The sequence below is a fragment of the Catharus ustulatus genome, chromosome 5 (assembly GCF_009819885.2).
Source record: "Catharus ustulatus isolate bCatUst1 chromosome 5, bCatUst1.pri.v2, whole genome shotgun sequence".
Classification (NCBI taxonomy): Eukaryota; Metazoa; Chordata; class Aves; order Passeriformes; family Turdidae; genus Catharus; species Catharus ustulatus.
In genome coordinates this window covers 13,130,515-13,154,420 of record NC_046225.1, presented here as the reverse complement: position 1 = coordinate 13,154,420, position 23,906 = coordinate 13,130,515, and the positions used below count along the sequence as shown (strand labels likewise).

The window sequence follows — 23,906 nt, the reverse complement described above, 5'->3', positions numbered from 1 at the left end:
ACAGCTTCTCTCATGATGGGGAAGTGAGTAATGGAAACACATCATCACAAACCACAGGGGCAGGTTTCTAAAGGGTTCTGGTGACAACCAGCAGCTCTGGAAAAAGAGGAACAAGAGACACAGGCAGGTTTTCACAGCAAAGATTGTGCTTTGTGAGGAAGAGTAAAAAGGATATGGACTTAGAGCACTGTGGAAGGAAGCTGTAATAATAATATCACTGTGGAAGTGATAATTTGGTGATTCAGGAAAAAACAAAACACCACCAAGAGCTGCACATAACTTCCAGAAATGCTGAAAATCTTCCTCTCAGAAAACTGTGACATGTACAGAATATGAAGCTCTGGGGAAAGAGCAGCCTCTGAGGCTGCACAGGGAGTGCTGCACAGTCAAAACCAGAGAGCAGTCCCAGAGCCTGAGTGCACAGCACCACTGCAGGACTCGAGGCAGGCTGGGACACACACCCCCAGCAGGGATGCAAGGCTGGCAACCAAGGGTGCTGTGCCTGGGATGGCACAGTGGAAAGTCCAGAAGATAGAACAGAAAGTCTGGAGTTCAGCAGCCCCACGCCAAAAGCCTGAAAGGCTGTTCCTGGAGGAAAGACAAATGCTGCTGGCAGCTGGGAGCTTGCAGAAGGGAGAGCTGGAACCAGGAAAACACAAAAAGACAAAGCATGAACCCGATTAGGAGTTTGATCAGGGACTGCTGGATGGGAGTTGCGGGCTCTTGGACCACTGCAGTTCATCTTCTCCAGCTGCCTTCACACATGGAATAAAATCATCAGCAAAATTCCAAGTAAAAGGACACATTTTCAATATTGCTTTAAATTGATGCCCGAGAGATTACTCTGACATTACCAGTCCTCTTCAAAATTCTGCATTTTTAACCATCATTCACAAATAATGTCTTAACAGTTGTCACATATGACTGTCCTCATAATTATCTACAATATTCAAGAATCACAGAATCATTTCGGTAGGAGGAGACCTTGAAAATCATTGAGTCCAACCATTAACCCAACACTGCCAAGTCCACCACTAAACCATGTCTCTAAGCACCAGATTTACATGGGTTGTGAAGGAAAACATCCTTCCTTGGGCAGCCTCTTCCAGTGCTTGACAGCCCTTTCAGTGGAGAAACTTTTCCTAACAGCCATTCTAAACATTCTATTCATGGAGGAGGAATCAAGTTGGAAAGTTAGAGGGCCACACACCCAGAGCAGGACAAGAACAGTACAAATGGAGTAAGATGGACACAAAAGCAGGAAAAGTTAATTGCTGAGAAAATTGGCTCCTAGAACACCTTCAACAGCAGGTTTATGAGCAACAGGAAAATTAACTATTACTTATTATAATCTATTATTTATTAGTTACTTAAATATTATCTGTTAATTACTTATTACTTAAATAGTATTATTTATCACTTACAGTTCATTTTCAACCTGCTGGTGTTTGCTAAAGCCTGTTGAAAGAACTGATAAAGACCCAGCTGAATGTTCAAGCTAAAAAATTACTCACTGGATTCCCTCAGAAGAAAATGCTACATAATAAATGCAAATAAAAATGCATTAAAGTTAATGGCATTTCAAAATACTTTGCAGTTAAAGTTTACATGAAAAATAAAATTTAACCATACATATATCTCAAATTGCTTATGTCTTACAGAAAGGGGTTTATTTTACTTTAAAATTTATGAAATCTTGGTTAGTAGAAAATTTTAAAGAAAAATAAGAGGACACACTTCTGCTGTACTTATGCTTTCCTCAAGTTTTCAGATTTTTTCTCAAAAAGATAGGGACAATGATAATATAATCCACAGAAGCTCCAGTAACTGAAAATAATAGTGCAATTTAAAACCCTACTAGTATGAGTTCTTAAACAGAAAATAGAAAGCTGGGCAAAAGGTGACATACTATATCCTATTACTGCTTTTCTTAATTAACCTATTTTTCAGATTATTGAAATATTCCAATGTATAAAAAATAAGGGTATCTGCCAGTAAAGCCTACAACTCACACCCAGCATCTTGTGCACCAAGTGCCTTACATATGTAAATGTATGCAGACCCGAGATTTCACAGGCAGCCTCTGCAGACAGAATGATGAACTGTGCAATTTGCAAGGTGAAAGCTATTTTATGTCCCTTCCAGATCCAAAGGGTCCTTGAGCAAGCTGCTCCTTCCTCACTGCTGTGGGAGACCAATGCTGGGAAGTCTTGGCAGTGTTTCACTGGGGACCTGAGGCAGGGAAGGATTGCAGCCCTGCCTGGCACTGATCTTTCCACAAATGTTTGTCCCCTCTGAACGCATGGCACATCCCATGGCAGAAGAGGGACCTTCCCTGAACACACAGAATAGGGAGGGATCACATCCAAGGTGTGAGGAACAACCTGCCCAGGAAAGTGGGGTGGCAGTCACCTCAAGTGACACCACAGAAAACATTCCCACTCTCCAAATCTCCCATTCCCATCCAGCACACGGGAATGACACCAGCAGGCTCTGTGCCACCCTGGTGGCAATGCAGGACAATCCCAGGGGCTGCTGCCTTACGGGATGCCCCTGGTGGTGGCATGAGACCCCATGCCAAGGTGTGGGACTGGGGGTCTCACTGGGACAGACACAACAGGAACAGCAGCTCGAGGTGGGAGCCAAACGAAAACGCAAGAGCCTCGCCAAATCCAATCACAGCGGATGCTGGAAGAAACTTCCCAAATCCATGAAGTCATTCTGGTCCATAATTAACTGAAAATTAATTACAGAATCTTGAAAAGAGCAAAACCAAAAATGGGCCAGCGTACCTTCATAGTGCAGTTGCTCACTCTGAATCTCTTCCAACAATTAAGCCTAGCATATGTCACTGGAGTTAAAAAAAAAGATAACAAAACAATAAACAAAGTATGATTCCCAAAAAAGTTTTGGAGTCCTACTTGCCAAAGGGGATATAGCTGTCTGCAGAGCATACACACACCTTCTAGAAATGAGAAGGATGATTTAATGTGATACTTGGCAACTTCAGCTTTGCAGAAATTACAGGTTGCAGATGCTTCTTGTAAAATCAAAACAAAAATCAAGACAATAACATAATTAGGTAAATTATTTGCTGACTTGATGAATAATTTTCTAAAGATTATTAAAGGATGTAAGAGCTTAGAAAACGCTCCAATTTTTCAACAAACAAAACAAGAAGGTAAACAATAAAATTGCCAAATTATTTTGGCTGAGCATTCACAGACGGTGTATTTTGTATCACTGAATTACACGTATTTTTTACAAGGTGCCTAATCTTGGCATGCTGCCACCAGTCAAAATAATATTTTTTTTTTAATTTAGAAAAAAAAATAGCATGTTGGAAAGTAGAAGATATGCCATCAAACTGAAAAATGGACAGAGTACAAAAGCACTCTGTGTTTTTACTATTTAAACAATATTGAGAAAGAATATTACTAAAAGAGGAAAAAAAAAACCCTAAGAAAAAAGATCAGTAGATTAATCGGAGATTGTGCAAAAACGTGCTGCAGGAAACACGAACACTATTTCTGATTTTCAGTTTTCCATTATAGAGATTAGTATCTTCAGCAAGAGCAGGAAGACAATCTCAAACTGCCAAATTACAAAATTTGCTTCACAGCCCCCCTATTTCAGTAAGGGGCAGGAGCTGGGTGGGGGCAGCCTGGGGTCTCTCACTCCCATCTGTACATGGAGAGTCAAATTCCTTTCCAGCCCATGGGAGACAGGACCTTGTTCCCTAATGAAACATTTCTCCTAGATCAACTGGAGGTTTGGTGTTTTAGTTTTTATCTTTAAATCATAGTTATGTACAAGTGGAAGGTAAATGCCCATGGTTTCAGCACCTTGCAGACATTCCAGCCCTGAGCTATGATGATGACCCTTTTGCAGATCATCTTACTCTATTTCTCATGAACCCAGCACCTCTACAATTTGAGATTTGTTTTTACATTTGCTTTTCTTTGGAGGATGAGAGCTGAGCTTGGCCCTACTCCACCAAGAGCACAGCACAGTGCAGTGTGTCACAGTTACAGACAGTCCTCTGCTGCAAAGAGAACTTTAATCTAAATGCATTTATAAATTCATTTTTCTCCAGCTCCTTACTGATTATACTATCTAATAAAATAGCTGCCTATTTTGCCTGTAAGTCCAGGCTAGAAACAGGTAAAAACCCATTTTTACTGGAGTAATGTCTATGCTTGGCAAAACCAGGCTGACCACATGAAACTACAATCCACAATGTATCTTCATATCATGACCTTACTCATTCTCTTCAAGTTAAATATGAAAAAAAAAGTTATATAGTACCAAACCTTGGTACTTTCTATGAAAACCACAGTTTTCAAATATGAATTAATATCTCTTTTTGTTATTTCCACCTCCATTTTTTGTGATGCTCTCCAACACATCAGAAATACCCTGCAAGAGCACACACAAGCTCCCAGAATTGAGATGCTGTGCTGCTCCTCTGCAGATGCCCAATGCAGAGCTCACCACTGGAGACAGATGGCCTAAGCAGAGAGAAATCCTTAAGTTTCCAACATTTCCTGCCAGAGCTGAGCTGGCTCAAAGGTTGGAAGGTCCATCAGCATGATCTGGGAGCCCCTGGGGCTTTCTAAGGAGTAATGCTGCCCCAGGGCTGCAGGTGCTTCACCTCTCTCTGGCAGCTCTGCCCTCTGCTCCAGCCTGCTCTTTTTCCCTGTTTGGCCAAGCAGAAGGCACTGCAGTGCATGGAAATCCAGAACTGTTCTCCTGCCATCTCCTTCATGGCAGTGATGGAAAAACTTCTTTATCACATCTTGGTTCCTTTGCGGGGCATAAAGGGACCAAATCAGGAGTGAGGATTTCACCTGAAGTTTCTCTCTGTGATGGAAATCACTGAAACAGCTGAACTGCAAATCTCAGCTGTACACTGCAGAGGCAGACTTGGCTTCCAGGTCATAGAGTCACAGACATTAAAGTTGGGAAAAGACCTCTAAGAACATTGAGCCCAGCTGCTAACCCAGCACTGCCAAGTTCACCACGAAGCCTTGCCCCAAGTGCCAAATCTGCACATTTTTTGAACACTTCCAGGGATGGTACTTCCAACCTGGCCAGCCCACTTCAGTGTCTGACCAAGCTTCCAATGAAGATATTTCCCCTAAAATCCAATCTAAACCTCATCTGACACAACCTAAGACCATTTTCTTTCATCCTGTGGCTTGTTTTATGTGAGATGAGACCAACTGATCACCATCTTGCTACACCCTCCTTTCAGACCACTCCTCACCCTGTGCTCCAGACCCCTCATCACCTTCTCTGCCCTCCTCTGGACTTGCTCCAGCATCTCAATGTCTTTTCTTGCAGTGAGTGGCCCAAATGATTTCCAGCAGTCTACCAAGCACCAACAAAAGATTTTTTTCAATGCATTCCTCATTTACAGCATTCTAGTCAGTATTAAAAAAAAGGAAAAAAAAACCAACCCCCTCTAGCAAAGTTTCCCTCCTGCCTTGCTTTTCTGCAGAGGAAAACAGGAAAACACATCCTTTTCTGCACCATGTGAACACTTCTTTAGAAACACACCTGAACTCATAGGGATGAATCATGACATTGCAGATAAAGTGTTCCCTGCTGCTGCTGTTTCCCAAGGCTCTCAAGCCCTGGGTTCTCCTGGACCTCCATTGGCACTGCACTGGGCACATCCAGGCGGGGATGCCCTACACCAGCTGCCAGCAGGATGTAGCAACATTCCCAGCACTCCAGAGAGCTGCCCTCCCTGCTCCACAATGATTTTCAGGACCAGTTTTCTGGGATGAAGGAGCTGCTACCACAGAGCTCCTGTTTCATCAAACAAAGGCATTCTGTTTCCCTAGGTTGAACAGGCCAGATCAAAACCAAGGGAAAGCTGTCACCTCCCCAGCATCCCACAGTCTGGTCCTGTTTTCCCTGAGGAAAAGGAAATCAGGGGCCTGGGGCACAATGTAGCATCTCAAAATTGGGAAGGGGGTTGAAAGAAAGCCTAACAGGGCTACTCTCTCTGAAAAAGCAAGGTGTGGCTTGTTTAAGTATTTCTGCCAGGAAAAAAAGACAGACAAAGAAGTCTGGAAGGTAGAAAAACACAGCAGGCAGGACCTGGGATTTTGCACATAACTCATGAAAAGCAAAGCTGCTCAATCTGTAGAACTGAACTCAGCTGCTGGGAGAATAGGTCCAGGAGGACAAAAAGTGAATTTTGAGATAGGGAGGAATTAATGTGACCATGTTGCAATTTTCTGTACAGTGAAAACAGTCCAAGGGAAGGGTAATTCCGTACATCAGGGGAAGGACCTGCAGCAGTACCCAACCCCCTGTTCACAGACAACATCATAAACACATGAGTGGTGGGAAAAAAGGCATTTGTAATAACATTTGCTCAGATGATGGTTTGAGATAGGAAATCCACTGATGCACAGCCAGAAACACATAGCCATTACCAAGGAAGAATTAAAACAACAGGAAAAAAACTATTATAAATTTTGGTACTATACTGTTTTCAGCATGCTTTTGATAATTAGTAAGAAAACATTTTTCTTTGTTGTTGTTGGTATGTGAACAATGCAGTAACATCATCAGAATTATTGCACTTACAGTCACAGAAAAAAAATCAATAAAAATGCTGAATAAGCAGCAAAGAAGTTGAGAGGTTCCACTACGTTCGAATTTACTTTCATGATGATGTAACATGTTTTTCACTATTCAAGAGAATACTCATTTAAAAAAAACCAACCCCATGCAATAGGTGAAACCTTAACACTTTTAGTTTATGATTTCCTACTAAAATTACTGTCATCATAAAATACCCACTTTTCTTTTTTCTGTGCCATAAAACACGCACCTCCAAACCCCCAATTTAGAATGACAATAGAGTTTATCAGCTATTAAGCATTTCTTCAGGATAATCCCACCTTAAAACTTCTGAGATTATGCAGCTGCCAGAACCATAAAAAAGCTGCACATTTCCAATTTTTTCACCCAATCAAATTAAGAGACCAAACTATTATTATTCTGCTTACCTCCTAAATTCATTCCAGCTTGCAGACATTTCTGTAATCGACAGGCTGGGCAGTTCTTCCTCCGAATTTTATCAATTATACAGTCGTTCCTTCCCGCACACAGGTAATTGTGCTGGCCTGAATGAACCAAAAATAAAATGCATTATTAGAGGCTGTATTTACATAATTCCAATTTGTTCTTCTCTGCTGTTTTGCACTCATTTTGAGATTCTTATTAATGAAGACATTTCAAATTCCATTCTTCACCCTTTCCAAATGATCTTGGTAAGTTGCCATGGGCCTTTATTATGAGCATCTCTTCTTTTTCATTTGGGAAGGAGTTCTGGTGTCACTCTCAAGAGAGATCTCATTACTTTTATTTTTTTCCTAAACTGGACTGGAATTTTTTCTTCTAGTGAGAAACAAACAATTGGTTTGAGATTTTTCAGATCTTCTTGGGCGTGCTGTATCACAGCACAGTCTAGCAGCTCTAAGTGTGGTTATGTTCTCATGCTCAAGAAGTTCAGGATATAAAGCAGAAATACACAGCAGAGTTTAACTTTCCCCATATACTCCACTCTCTTCAACCTTAAATTACAGCTGTATTATTTCATTTCTGTAAATGGACAGAAGCACTGCTGAAGAGACAGCAGGTATTGAATGCAGACAGGAACTACACGGCAGGGAAACAGGCTGGCATTTGAGAACTTGGAGACTCAAAATAAATTTTGCTCCATGGGAGGAACAAAGGTGGAGCAAACCAATGCAGGCAAGGCACTGCCCTGTGGCCTTTTCAAAGCCTGGTGCTTCAATCTGACATGGAAGAATCAAGGAAGCCGCGAGGGGTTGGCGTAGCGTGGCAGCAGAAGTGAGAGGAGATGGTTTTAGCTGCCTTGGTCCAGAGGTGGCACACAGGGTCTGCAGTGACCAGAACAAACGTGCAGAAACCCAAGAGATGTGCAAATAAAGTCGAAGCCAACTACCAAAGCAAGCAGCAGCCGTGGGAGAGGAGGGAAAGCCCTGGAAGAAGTCAGGAGCAGAGCTGCACTGGAATGGGAAGGGAGAGGGAATGAAGGTGCAGCTCCAAAAGGGGACAGAGCTGCTGGAGGACAAGAGGCATAAAATAAGTCTGCCAAGCTATTTTCCACAATACTCATGTACTTCCTAGGGAAAGATAAAGACAATATTCATGGGACACTGTTGCAATTATGTTGAGATGGACACAACTGGCACCATCACCAGACCTTTATTAAAAACTTATCCTGCCTTCTCTCAGGCATCTCCACACAGCACTGACTCCTTCTCTCCTTTCTGCATGACAGGCTAACCCCAAGCTGTCCCTTACCCAGCCACCTAACCCTGTCTGTCCCTCTCACAACTTCTCACCTTCTCTGTCCCTTGCACGACCACATGTCCCTTTCTCCTCACAGCATAGCCAGCAGACTCCATCCCAAACTGCAGCAGACCCTGGGTCTCCAACCACAACTTGCTCTTGACCAGCTGATCCACTCTTTTATAACCTCCATCCTCACTGGGCAGGCAAGGCTGTCTCCACTTCTCTGCAATCAGTACAGCTTTAATTCATTGAGGAAAATTGCCTCCTGCACTATCCTTACAAATATTCTCCTACAGGACAGATGTGGCTTCTGCTTTGGGCTCTTTCAGGAATTTGCCCTAAAACTTCAGCTAAGTAATTTTCTATCTCTGCACCTGTCTTCCCTTTCAGCCTTCCAATGTAATCTAGACAGTGAACTGAAACTTGGGATGTTTCTTGAATCTCTTCTGAGCATCTCAAACAAAGAAAACTGATCTAATTTGAGTGAGTGAAGTGTTACTTGAGCATCACAAAGGTATCATCCTTTAGATAATGCTTTAGATGTTTAAAGAACAAGCAGATGGGCAAATAAGGATTTTATTAAGGGACTTTACCTAGCACTGTGACACAGATGGAAAAGAACAAAACTACAGCAAAATAATTCAAGAATAGGGCATAAAATCAAGTTGTACAATATAGTGACAACACCAGGATCTATCAGCTGGCCTTTAAGTAGGGCCTGCTAAAAAAGAAAAAGATAACATTCTCAGCTAATCACAAAATGAAAACTTGGGTATCACACAATGTTTATTTTGTGATGTGATCTATACAAAAACAGACATGAAAGAGAAGAGGCAACTTAATTCCTCTGTTTTTGCTCTAAACTGACTTGAGCACATCCCCCAAGGAACCATCACGTGGACAGCATGAAAGTAACATAAAAGGAGAAAATAAAAGCATTTAAAATTATGACATACAGCATAAAGATGGTTTATATGTCCTTAAAAATACTGGCATATAATCCTTTTTTTTTGTGGGGAGAAGGGAAAAATGGTTATTTTCTGCCAGGAATGCAGGTGCACTTGCTCAATACTCATACAATGTCCTTTGTACATCAGACTACTGCAATACCATTTTTAGGCTTCCACAGGCGGGTGCAGGCTATTAATAAGACAAGTCAGCTCCAACACTGCAAAATGAACCCCTCTGCAGAACTACCCTGAAGGCAGTTTGTGCTAAAAAAATGTATACCTGTTAAGTCAACATTTTTCACTTCTGCTTTAAAAATCTAATGGGTTTAATAAAAAAATTCCTGTTTATGCACTTTAGGATAATTACTTGGGTTGAGTTTTTAAATGTTGTGGTAATGTTTGATTCCAACACTGTCACAATGGGACTTCCTAGGAAATATTCCCACAACAGCAGAATATTCTATAAATCACCCTTCAAATGCTTTAAGTAGTCTGCAATTATTGCTTTGTGACCTATCTACTTTAGATCAAATACTTTCAGAAAACATAACTTAGTAAAGGTTCATCAATTTTTGAAGCATGCATCTCTGAGTACTAATGTATGGTACAAAATCTATAACAAGCTTTTCTAGTAAGCAAGGCAAACAGCAAACATCATCTTAATATTTTCTATTTCTAGAATCTCCTTAAAAACCCAGCCATTGTAAAGTTTACATTAATGGAAGTAACTTAAAAAACCCTTTAAAAAACCAGAATAGATCAACATTCCAACAAACCCTCTATGTAGAGTACAGCTATAAAATAATGAACACTTTTTCAGTTAACATCTATAAAGAAAAAAAAAAAAAAGCTTCAGTCTTCCATGCAAATATGGTACATTTCAAATAAAAGCAATTTTGTAACATAAGTCAGCAAAGCAAAAACGCCCATAATGAATCAGTGTGTCCCCTTTGTGCCTCACTATGGTCCCTCAGCTTCAAAATCAAACCAAAGCTGACATATCTGCAATGGATGCAGGGCTCTCAGGACCTCCAGGGCTCTTGAGGACCTCAAGGAGGGGATGGAGGCCATCCTGAAGAGAGGCTGATGTTTGTGTGGTGCGACATCTCCGACTCTTTCAAGAGATGTATTGATCTGCCTTGTGCAGTTTGCGTTTCGCTCAATCCAGTTGTTCTTTTCATCCCGTTCAATCACCCACAAGTGGGCTGGAAAGTGACAGAGCAGATATTGAATTCTCATCTCCCATGTGCTAAGTGCATTAAGATGAAAGTAATTTTTACTTATGCCATCATTAAGAGCACTTACACCAGCTAATTCCTGTTCCATCTGAAATACAAAGATACTAAAGATGCAAGGAAAATTTTGCTGTTCAAAATAAATAACGAAGAGGTAACACACAGTTACACAGTAAGAAGAAAGTGAGATCTTTTCTCTTAGCAGTAGAGCTAGAGGAATATTGGAGTTTACATTTTCCAGGTTATTGTGCCACCACATACCACAGAATGACACAAGCAAATGTACACACAAAAATATTTGAATGTTTCCAACTCTCTCACCTCCAAAGATTCTAGAATTCCCTGCTTTTATAGGCTTGCAAAAGAAAACAAAAAGGAAGTATTCATTAAATTCAGTCTTCCCTCTTACTGAGTTTTCCTGAATAAGCAAAATTCTGCAGTAAAGAAGGGGAGGAAAAAAAGCTGTTCTTATTTGGCCTACAAATTACTGCCAAAATGAGGCTACAGCAGAAGCTGTGCCTTCCCCCATTTTAAAACTCCACTACAGTGAGTCACCAGTCCCCAAAATTGCTAAGATGAACTTAAGTATGTGTGCAGAGCACTGCTGCACTCCAAGGACTGCCATGCTTCCCCTACAGGTAAGGCTGCAAAAGGAATGAGATGTAGATATTTCTTGTCAGTATTATTTCTGTTCCTGTCTAGGGCAAAATTAGAAAATCACAGAAATTTCTGAAACCTTCCACATGTTTTATCTTCATCCTAAAAGTTTTTCCCCCCAGTTTTTTGAAGTCTAAGTCAGGAACTGCAAGTCATTAACGAGTATTCTACATTTTTGGTCTCTAGTTAAAATAGCAACTACTATGATCAAATGTTAAATTTTGTAAGGAGAAAAGCGTAGTGCTGGAAGAGGATCCAAAGATTGTTTAATTTAAGCCCACTCATGAAAGTATGATAAGACTAGCTTAACAGTTCAGGCAGGTTTTTTAGTTTTCTTTCTGTTTGTATTAAAATCTTCTGAGGAAAGGTATTCTGCAACTTCCCTACAACCTACAATCCCTGTGTGATTAGGCTAGTGATTAGCCACCCTTGAAGTTGTGTTTTTTCCCTTTGCATTTCACCCAAATGGGAACAGTTTGCAACAGGAAGAGATATTCATACTGCCCCCATGGACATTCAGAGTAATAGATCACCAGCTTCTTACAACAATGTCCTGCCTATCAAAAGATTTATGTTCCCATCTCTTTGCTGGGCTAAACAAATCCAGTTCTCTCAATCTCCCATCACAGGTCATGTTTCCTGAGGAGGTCATCAATTCCTCCTATTCTCCTCCAGCCTCTTTCCTAAAACAGGGCACATTTTTCTTGCTGAGTTTCACCATCACTAAGGCCAATAAAATGGTTATTTCCTGCATCTTGCACACACAGCAGCCCTGCTAATGCAATCCCGGAGCAGAGCTGGCTTTTGGCAATGGCATTAGGTTGTTGACTCACGCTCACTTGTGTGTCACTAACGACCAGCTCCTCTCCTGGGGCACTGCTGCCTTCCACATGTTCTTTCCTGCTTTCACCTGGGCAGGCAGCTCTCTTTATTCCTCTTCTAGATCCACACACAGATACACACACACACATCCACTGAGAAAGGCAAAGAAAAAGTCCAGAATCCACTCTGGGTCCAATGTCTGAAATGGGAATGTGCCTTGGATCCCAAGATTGAGGAAGTCTCACAAAGGGACAGCAAAGTGAGAAAACAGGAGCTGAGGACCAAATGAAGCAGAAGCAGCTTGAAAAAACTCAGCTTTTAAAATAGTGTCTCACTGAGGCACATCAAAATGCATATGAAGTGTCCCAATTTCCCTTCTTCCTCCACAATGAGAATTAATACTTTGACTCAGAAAATTGCAGGCAGAGTTGTCTCCTCCCTGCAGGCAGCCAGAAAGCCAAGCTTTCTTCCAGGGTTTGAGGAGAGAGGAGCTGGAAGCCACCTCCACCCCTGCCTTGCAGATCTGCACATAAGAGCTAGGATCCCTTTTGCAGCTTCTGGGCTGGAGTAAGTGCTTAGTTTCTGGAATATTTCCCAACTTGGAAGATTATCTCCCCAGCAGCAGCGATACATATAAAAGCCTTATGGAATAAATAACATTTATTTCTTAACACTGTCCCTTCCCTTTACCCACCAGCCTGTCAAACTGCACAAACCTCTGCATCCCTGTCCAACCTGATCCACAGACCTTCCCTGCTAAAGACAAAGCAAACATGCTGCAGAAAATCATCAGGATTTTCTAAAGGAAGTCTCTCACCTCAGCAAACAGAACTTAACACCAGGTTTTTCTGCTTTCTGGTATAGCCCTAATGAAGGGATTTGCAAGGAATCACAAAATGTGCACATCCCAACCTCTCATTTGTGCTCACTGAGCTATGTGATGTGTTCCTTTAAACCAGCTCTGAAACCCTCACAGATTTTGTCTCTGTATCCATAGAAGCTCCTTCAACTACTAAAAATGAACTATTGCTACCTTTTGACGGTCAGTATACAAATAAAATTACTGCCAAGACTTGCCACAATGGTTTTCCACATCCAGAAAAGGATTTCCTGTTTGACAGGAGTTGTATCACACTATCAAGGGACAAGCTGCATATACCTGAGGTTTCACTTCACCATCTGCAGCAGGCAGGTACTCTCAAATAGATCAGCAAGATAAGTATGATGATGAATCTCTTTTCAAATTTCAATTTTCACAACACCCCTATTTCTTGCAATTAAAAAAAAGAAGCCTGCTCGTCAATGGAAACGAGAACTACATTTTCATTTCAAATGTCCATTTGTTACACAGTTGAAGGTGTTTTTTTGTTGTTTTGGGATTTATTTTTCTTTTTTTTTTTTAAGCAGTTGACAACTGCCCAGCAACAGCAGCCTATGTTTGCAGTCACTATTTTAGGCTACATCACATGTCAATTACATAACCTTGTTTTACTGCTCTTGAACTGGTTCGAACAACCTGGGAAAGAGATTAGGGCAGTCCCTCCCAGCCGCCATCCATCCACACGCTCCAGCAGGACCTGTCCCCCCAGCACAGCTCCAGTGCCTCTCTCCAGGGCTAGTTACTCATTGCCAGACCCACCTGAGACACTGGATAATTAACTTCCTCAGCTCTGCTTAAACCAGTCCAGTCCGACCACGGGAAACTAATAAACTCGATTCCTCGTGCTGAGATTTATGTGCAGCAGAATAAGCTTATAAATGCCACAGCCTTGGTACAGGACTTAGATATGAATATTGCCCCTTCATTTCACACAGAGAATAATCCGGGTTTGCATTTTAGATATTGAATCTTAGTGTTTCCCAAAATTCAGGGTTTATCTCCCTTATGCCTCCACAGCCCCTATCATTCCTAGACAACATGCTTTTCAGCTGCAGACCAAGGCAGTATCTGACAGGATGACAATACTGGTCTATTATTAACATTATTACAGCATGCTTATAGCATAGGTATAATCTAAATCCTTCCCCGAAGCAAGAATTTAGAGCTTTCCCTCCTTTATAATAAATTAGAGGCTTAATTAAAATTTGTTTTGACTTTGGCAAAATATTCATCACATCTGGGATATTTCCTGCCTGCTTCTCATTCTAAATTACCTTCTGCTACTTCTAGGTCCCAAGATATCTTTCACTTTCTCTACCCTTTTATATTACTAGATTATCTTTTATCCGTCATTTTAATGATATTTTTCTAAAGTCTCCTTACTTTCTACTCCCCCCTCCTTTTAGTTTCCTTCAATAAAATTTGTTTTCCAACCATTTTTTTAACCTATTTTCATTTTCAAGACTTCTACTCCTTTCCTGTTCTGTAACTCTTTCTTCAGTCTTCTCATTTACTTTCTAAATGAATTATTTCCTCTGTTCAGCCAAAAACTGTGATTTCATAGGGCACATTTACACTGCAGTTAAAGGTATAGCTACACTTGATTTAACATACTGAAGCAAAGTATGTTAAAATTACTGATGCAGGGGATAAAAACTAAATCTCAACAGCACCATTTCCTGCAGGGTCCACAAAACCCAGCAAGGGCTTTTTTAAAAGCACAGACACACCCACTGGTGCTCACAGATGAGCTACCAGAGCTTCCTCCAAAGGTGACCACACATATAAAGCTGATTCCCCCTTTTTTTTTTTTCCAGGAAGTGGAGGAAGGAGGGTTGTGTCTCCAAATGCTTTACATGCAAAACTTCTCAAGTTGGCATTTAGGCACTCCCTGCACACACACCTAAGAACACAGACTCCAATGCTCTGCCAGTTTTAACGTGGAGACTGTCTTGTGCTCCCTCATGTTCTCTGGAAGCTTGCCTTCACACTGGGCTGAGACCAGGCTAACAACAACAATTGGAATGGTCTGGTGACCCTGGCAAAGGAGACGAGAAGTTATAAAAATGATTCTCACTCACTATTTTAAGCAGTGTGAAAGGGCACCGATGAGAGGGATCAAGGAGAGAGAGAGGAAATTTGGCAAGGGAGCATGGGATGTAGCCCAAAAGAGGCTCCTATTTTCTGCAGGAGAAACCATCCAGCAGGGATGAAACCTGGTAATGACAGCGAGACGAGTGACCACAAAAAATATTTGTAAGGTCCACATGCACATTTTCTTATGCCACACTTAAAACACACCACAGAATTGTGAAAGCTCCTCTAACCCCGTGTGTGGTGCTCCAGCCATCCTGTTATTCAGACAGGCTGAGCCACCAGGACAAGATATGCCCCAAACTGGTGCTGAGACCATTCCCAGGACCATCTTTCAGTTCAGCTTGCTGGAAACCTGAACACAGCCACATGTCAGACTACAATATAATTCCCTTTGCATGTGGTCAAAGACATACTGAATGATGTTAGCAGAGAAGAGGAATAGGAAAAACCTATTTGCAAAGCATTTCTGATTCGGGGAAATCACACAGCACTGAAAATCTGTTTGGGATGAAAACCAAGGAAAAATATCTGCAAATACCAAAATAATCCTGTTATCAAGTAAAATAATTTTGTTTCTGTTTTGAAACTAGTTTTCAGCTCAATTACTTTTGATTTTAGATTATAATGGATACAGTGATACAGAGAGTGAGAATTAGAGCTTTAGAGGATGTTTTGACAAAATCACACATTTAATGCTTTACAGCATTTTCTCTCGCAGCAAGTTTCCAAATTTTCAGTTTGGTTTAAATTTTAACTGAATATTTTTGAAGTCTCTAGATGCTGCTGTCTGCAGAGGCAGATTTACAAGAGATCATGTTGCATGCATGATGGCTAATTCTGCTTTCCCATGCTACAAATCTGATAAGGCATTCTTGACATACTACAAATTTCCAGGCGCTTTAATGGAAAATCTCAACCTGCAAGAAATGGTCTAAAAGGTCTGGAAAGACTTTTTAAAATAAGTGTCATGCAAAAATCTTAAACTGCAACTGAAATGCCCTTCCACATTTTGCTGACATAAAGTGGTCAGCCAATGTGCTACATGATACAGGATGTAGTATCCTGCTCTGCAAACAGCTCACTGTTTCCACTGGATCTCAGGAAGCACCCAGTGTAAAATAAGATTTGTGTGAAATATCAAGTTCATTTAAGGGAATGTTTGAGAGTGAGGTGTGGGGGGAGCATTCTGGAATATGGAGCTGGTAATGTAAGGATTTCTGAATGACTCTGTGGCTCCCTGAGCCATGATCCTTCAGTGAACTGTACTGAAAATATTCACCTCTACAAAAATATTTGTATTTTCAGATGTACCTAAAGCCTGTTACACTTTATTTATTTATTTCTCCAAACTTCTGTGTCTGCCCCACCGTCCTGCTGATGATATATTAATGTATCAAATTGTCTTTGCAGTAATAACCAAGAGATAACATCTCATAGGAGACAAACAGAAAAACCAAGATGCACAGCATTAATTCTGTGTTTTGCACCTCCATTTTAAAATCTGCAATTCCAGGCTGACTCCTTCAGTAAGATGCATGCTACTTATATAGGCTATTGCTAGAAAAATAGACTGTTTCACAAAGTTAAACTTTCTCCAACTCTTGATCTCAGTGAAAATGTTCTGTCAATTTTTTTGTTTTTAAAACTAGCTGCCCTTTGGTTTTTGCAAACATTTTGATGTTCAAGTCTGCTGTGTTCTTGTATTTAGCATGCTCAGCAGATCACAAATTTTATTCTGTGTGAATGACACATTATCTTCAAAGCATATTTTTCTCTTGCATTTTTCATGTACAGTTTACTACAGCTCAGTCTGGAAATATGCTAAATTTATAATAATGAATATTATTATGTATAATAGTAACAATTTAAAATATTGCCAGCACATACGTTGACGAATATTTTCCTCTAGAACCCCGGTCAGTAATAATTTTCTTTAAAAGGCTGTAAGCATACCACCACAAGAGAGCCTTTTAGCAGTCTCTTGAGATCTCAAACACAGAAATGTTGACCAAAATAATATCAGATGCTCACCAAAGTGAACTTAAGAATTCTCTGCATTTGTTTGCTGACTTTTTGAGAAGGAGTCTGTTTTACCCTTTGAACTATGTACTTGTCTCCCTATTTCTTTTCTTTTTTTTATCTCTCCATTTATTTTTATCAGGAACCTCAGCTCTCTGTCACCCAGATAAATCTGAAGAAAGAAGAAAGAGGATTAGGGGGTTGTAGAAAGAAGATCATTATACAATTATAATGAAATTTCACAGTATGTTTACTGTTAAAATACTATAACAACCTAAAACAAAAAGCGCAAATTCAGTAGCAGAACGGGTATTACACCAATTACAATCACCATTTCCATCTTTAATTGGATGGGCAGGTCTTTCCAAGTACCACTCCCCAAAGTGGGTGCAGAATTTCTAGGCTGCAGAGCCACAGGTCTCAGTCCCCTCCAGCCCTTGCTCCCAAAACCCCTAACAGGACCTGAAAACAAACACTTCACCCTTTGCTTACTCATCCAACCTCAAGAGCACAGCATCACACAGCAGCCAAACCACTGATGAACCAAAGCTTTGCCTAATTACCCCAAATTTTACTAGAGCTCATCTCAAGTAAAACCCCCATGGCCCCCTTCAGCCAGGCATGTTGGGTGTGACACCTCAACTGTGGCACAAGAATGAACTCTAAGAGATGAAAAGTGAGATTAATACAGTAGTTTCATGAATACAAGCCGCACGGATTATAAGCCGCACTTCCGGTGCCTCGACAATGTTGCTGTCTTTGTCAATAGATAAGCCGCACCCCGAATATTAGCCGCACTTTCGTTCGTCGCGAGAATCCGTGCGCAGCTTTCACAAATTGGCCAATTAGTAACAGGATCGTGGCATAGCGGGGTTTACTGGCTCGGGGCGGGGCCAGGCAGGCTCGGCCCGCTCATGGTTGCTGACGGGGCCGGCCGGGTGGTGCTGCAGCCGCCGCCGGGCTCACTGGCCCCCCTCTCCCGTCAGCACCGCCCCGCCGCTGCGTTAACGTAGTCGCCCTGCCGGCGGGCCAGGCACTGCCGCCGCTGGCAGGCATGCCGGCCGCGTCGCCGCTGCGTTCACGTAGTCGCCCTGCCGGCGGGCCAGGCACTGCCGCCGCCGCCAGGCTCGCCGGCCGCCCCCTGCCATCTGCACCGCCGCCGCGTTTCCTCGCCCTGACCGGCACTGCAGGCCCCCGCACCGCCGGGCTCCCCCACGCTGCTGGTCCCGATTCTGCTGGGCTTCCCCCGCTGCCAGGCAGCCCCACCCGCCGGCCTTCCTGCTTCTGCCATGCTCCCCTGCACTGCTAGCCCCACTTCTCCTGGGCTCCCCCGCCCTGCTGGCTCAGGCTCTGCCGCCCGCCCCCCACACTGCTGGCCCCGCCTCTGCCAGGCTTTCCCACCTCAGCCGGGGCCGGCCGGGCTCCAGCTTGGCTTGGGGCTGCCGCGGGCTCTCACTTCCGTGTTGGCAGCTTTTAGAATTTTGTTAATGTATTAGCCGCCCCGGAATATTGGCCGCACTTCCGGGTTTCCACCAAAATTTTGGTCAAATTGGTGCGGCTTGTATTCGTGAAATTACTGTAAATCTGCCATGGTGACAGACACCATGCTGGGTGCTGGATCCATGCCCTTATTTCTGCACCTTTTCCATAGGAATTGCTGTTTGCTTTGCCACAGAAATACATGAAGGAGTGACCTTTCACACTGGAATCATCCCAGGTCTTGAGTAACTAAAGCCATGGATGACTTGCTCCGAATCTGACATTTTCAACACATATAAAGTTGCCACTGGGATTTGAAAGCAAACGAGACATCTTTTAAAGCACACAAAACTTCGCAGACACATAATTCATATGCCAGAGTGACATCTTGAAAGGATCAGACTTTCCTTTTGCTACAAGAGAATGGATATTCAGGTAAAACGGAATGTGTCAAATTTCAGCCCCAATGATGGTGGCCCTCCGAGAACAAAAAGTGAAAAAGGAAAATAGAAAAATAAATGCATCATAACTCAGGCACAAATATAATTACTTTCAAAGAGCATTTTGCCTAACTGCTATAATAGTTATTAATTTTTTTTTTCCTCAGTAAAAACTAAAGACCAATTAATATATAATTTATATCCAGAATTCCCTCCTGGATTAAGACTGCTCCTCCCTGGTATGTATCCTCATCCTTTGCGTTCGGCTCATTTAAAAAGAACAAAATCAAAAAGTCCTCAGTCTATTCCCATTTAACTTCACAAGGGGCAGGTCTGGACACAGATTTTTCTTTTTTTAGAGTTCATTTTTCATACTTAGAATTCTGGTGGTACTAAGCAGATTGAATTCATTTTAGTTTCCTGCAAGTAGTTATTTAATACAAACTCACGTGAAATGAAATGTCATTGCTTACAAGAAATGCATCAACAGCATAAAATACTTCAGATTGATCTTCATGAAATACAGCAATTTGCTCCTTAAAATGATAGAAATCAGCCAAGGACAGAGTTCAACCTCCTCAGGAGGAGCTGCTGGAGCTGTTGTTTGCAGGGGAGGTCAGCGGAGGAAAGAGGTGATGAGGGTGGTGGTCCTTTAGTGAATGAGCTTAAATGCAGCCCCACGTGGCTCACAATGTGGTTTTGCACTCTGGAAAAGGCGAGTTTCACTTCTGGCATCAAAGGGAATTGTTTGGTTGTAGGGAAATGATAGTGACTAAAGGCAAAATCCACTTGTCTGAAATACGCTTTGTAAGTAAAAATTACAAAATATGCATTAAGAAAATGAAAATTTTAAGGTCACTAACATTAAAAAACCAAATCTGCCCTCTCCTTATGCCAGATTTCTTTGTGATGTACTGCACCCCGTTTATAATTATGAGAGAATAATCCAATCCTATGCTTTTCCTTATACATCCCAAATTTGTTAGGCTGCTATCCTCAGAAGTAACTTTGAAACTGCCAGGCACCAGCATTAAAAGCCTCCCTGAAAATGTGCACTTGTGTCTGAAAACACACAAAGAAAAGATCAAAATGAAAATTAAAAGCAGATGCACTTTATGTACTAAAAGGTTTTCCTACTTTGATAAGTGGATTATAATGAAGTGTGGCACCATGTTTCATACAATTTATTAATCCAGTCCCACTTATTTACACTCTGAAACAGCATAATGATTTCAACGTTGGAGCACAGCCAAAACTCACATGCAGAAATAATTAAAAAGTTACGTGAAAGATTGGTGGTTGCTGTTTTTTGAGGGGTTTCCTAAGAGACAGAGGGACTTTTAGTTAACCAGAAGACCTAAGCTGAAGAAGAGAAGACAAAGTGTGGAAGTGAACTCATTTTTGGAAGGGAGTAGAGACCTACAAAGAGATAAGCAGAGCCTGACTCGCTCTGCCATTGCAGCCCCTCCAAGCCTGGAGAAGCTGGTACAGGCAGAAGATCTCTCTCTATTAGTGCTGATGCAACCAGGGAAACTCCATTTACCCAAGCTCAGATTTCGACACCGAGTAAAAGGGACAGTCAGGTTATCAGTGTAAGAAATCCTCTATTCCTTTGCAGAGAACCAGAGTGCTGGCTGGCAGTTCCCTCCTGGGCACAGCACACTCCTCCTGCCTCCAGGAGCATCCTTACCCCTCACAGCTCCAAGGCAATGGTCCCTGAAGATACTGAGCCACCCAGCAGGTCAGGAACACTTCCTTTAAAGGGTGAAGCACACAAATAGGGAAACACCACTGGGAGATGCACTCATGCAGAAAATGGATTTTATTTATTCATTGGTGCACAATGCCCAGTTCATTTTATCCATTACATTTCTTATCCACTAACCTCTCTACCCCTCTACTCCTCACCTGAAAAAAATGGTTCTACAGTGAGCAGGAAATCTAGAATCCAGTTCACTGATACTATATGACAAGATGTACATGTTGAAAAGATCCTATACCAGTTCTGTCATTAAGTATTTCTACGGCAAATTCCTACTGAGGCTAAGTGACTGCCAAATTCAGAGTTTATCACACTGTGAAGATATCCTGAGGAGGATCAGAGGGACGTCACTGAAGTAGGAAGAAAGGAGGAGGAGTTGCCAGCACAAGTATGGACAGAAAAATAATACAAAGGGGTGTAGTGAAATTGGAAGCAAAGACAGGAAACAAGAAGTAAAACTGCAGTTGGAAAAAATGTTACTGCATGTACCAAGGGAGAAATCCAAAGTAAAGCGTTAACAAGGCACAGTAACGAAGCAAAATTTGGAAAGCATTGCTGTTGAAAGAGATGTAAGAATATGAGGATAATCTGGCTGTAAGAGCAATGTGTCAGAGGAGAATCAAGTGCCAGTGAGACCCCTTTGCACTGTGAGCATTGCACAGCGGGGCAGGCTGGCACTGCAGTGCTCTCTTTCTGCATTTCTTTCCCAGCCACACCTGGAATACCGTATGCAGTTCAGGCACTTCATTACTGGAAGATATAAACAAACTGGAGGAAGTCCAGAGAAGTGGAACGGAAATGATTAGAAGCCGGAGGGATTGATTTACCAAGAAAATTTTAAGTAGAGCCCTTTACCCGCCTGTAACTTCTCTAAAAATTAGAGACGGGAAATGATAACAGCCCAGTTCAGGTCTCCAGTCATGTGCCTTCTGCACTTTTGCCTTGGGCACCTAAGCACGTGCCTGATTTTAAGAATACCAAGTAGCCAAAGATTTTTGAGCTGATGAACAGAGTAAGATTAAGGAAAGGAAAAAAAAAAATTTAGGCTACATACCATCAAAATCCTCCCAGGAATTAATTATGACTAAACGAGCTACCATAAAAGATGGAGATTACATTGCTAGAAATTTCACATTTTACTGCTGATAATGAAAAGGGTTATTCACATCTAAAGTTTATCACCCGTAAAACAACAGGACTGTTCAATAAAAGCAGTTTTACCCACACAAGTCTTTGCCACAAACATCTATAGCACCAAGTTATCCTGTCCAGGTACAGACACCCGACTAAGCAAACATTTTTACCCCAGACTGTGTAAGCCAGGTGGAACGGTTCTGCAAAATGACAAATTATATCCCAGCAGGAAAGTAACTGGATTAACCTAGCTCCTCACACACTGACATTGCTGTGAAGTGATTTTTAGGGAGGCAGCATTTTATATAACTGTTGAGCTGTCAGCAGGGCTCTACTGAGAGACACTTTAAAAGTCATGTAGAGACTGCCAGAGCCTGATGCAGGGAATGGATGATTACCATTCACACAGATTTTGCATGTGATCTGGGGAAAAAAGCCCTCAAAAACAACCAAGCATCAAAAAACTAGCCAAAACCCAGTAAAGCCCAGCTGCAGGCAGGCTGCAAACAAGCCTGGAGATTATATAGCAAGCTGGGATGCAACTCAATGTCCAAGCAACATTCCAGGCCAACAGCCATGTTAGGGCACACTGGATTTCCTTCCCCTCTACCAGCAAGTGAGGTTACCCAGAAATGTTCTCCTAAAGGTAACCCTGTGCCCCCACATCCCTGCCTGAAACCCCTTCACCCTGCTTGGGGCTTAACATCACTTCTTGATGCTCCAAATAAGCAAAGTTCACAGTTCTACTCAGGAAAAATACCCTGGACAGATTCTTAGTCTGTAAATGAGAGACAAAATAGAAGTTTACAGTATTTACTGGAAAGTCAGCATTTGTTACTAAAACTGTGCTGGCTGTGCATACCTGAATAGCATGCTAGCTGAGGCTCTTGTTTATGCAAGCAATGCAAGCTTTAAGCTACAACTTTTGCAATATTTTTTATTAACTCAACATTTTTCTGCAACCTACATTTAGACTCATGCAGTGGGATAAGAACAGGCACGAAGTCAACAGGTCTCAGCTTCATTGCATCGGTGCCTTGATTTTGCTTTATGATTTTATTTTTTTTTATTAACTTTCTGGAGCACAGTTTTGAAGGTTTGGCAGAAGGTAAAATGACTGTATGGTTGATCATTGCTTTGACTACTCACAAGTCATTCCTATAAGCCTGAGAGTCCTACTCCAGGGACTTCTTCCCCTCCCTTTCTCTGTATAGTATATGTCAAAATGAATCGGCAAATTGGTTGAAATCTGTCAAAAACCAAATTATCATCAGTGAATATGGTAGGCCTACATATAGTTAAGGTTGCCTGACACTTCTCATTTTAAGACCTCATTTTCTATTGCTTATAACTTTACCACACATTAGCAGTTAGGGCTGAAATTTTCCATGCTGTGTGTCAGCCTGAGGCTGAATTTTATTTTGCGAGAGTAAGAATGTATCAGCTAGAAGCACGGAGCTTAGTGAAAAGTAAGTTTGTGAATAAGGGTAGGGAGGAACATGTTGGTTTTCTCCCGTGTTACATTTTTCACAGACATATTTGAGAAGCTCAAGAGCCTTCACACTTTGAGACAGACCCTTTGAAGCATCACTGCTCTGATACCACAGCTGTGCCTTTTGCCATCTCATACATTATCACTTAAAATTATAACGGATCACAGTATAAAACACTGAAAAGTTGCAGTTTGTACGTGACGTGATTTGCAAAGGTTTTGGTGGAGGTTGGCTGCCAACCTCCAAAGCTCCCTTCTGCAAAGAGCATGGACCAGGGCAGAGGGTCTGAGCTGAGCTTGTGCTCCAGCCATCTCTGCCATGTGCCAGGCAATGCTTTGGCACAGGGACTACGTGCAGAAAATCCCCATCACACTCTCAAGATGTAGCAAGGGAACAGCTTGGAGGAAAGAGGAATGAGGCACAGGTTGCAAAAGCAAAGGCAAGCAAAGAGTAAGGCAAAAAATAAATGTCTCTGAATGCACTGAGCCTGACCTGTCATTCCCATAACTTGATTTTTCTGACTGTTTAGCATTTTTAAGAGACTGCTTCCCAAGGAGGCTGGCTGGGGTACAGGTCCCATGCGAGGTGCCCC

The 23,906-nt window shown here is 41.9% G+C and overlaps 1 protein-coding gene across 6 annotated transcripts in view; it reads right to left on the bottom strand.

Moving 5' to 3' along the window:
- Positions 1-23,906, bottom strand: part of NR3C2 (nuclear receptor subfamily 3 group C member 2) — a 246,091-nt gene that overhangs the window by 43,409 nt on the left and 178,776 nt on the right. For all 6 annotated transcript variants that reach the window (XM_033060511.1, XM_033060513.2, XM_033060512.1 and 3 more), the window contains exon 4: positions 7,032-7,148. In XM_033060511.1, coding sequence (XP_032916402.1) covers positions 7,032-7,148 — 117 coding nt within the window. The remainder of the gene's footprint in view (positions 1-7,031; positions 7,149-23,906) is intronic.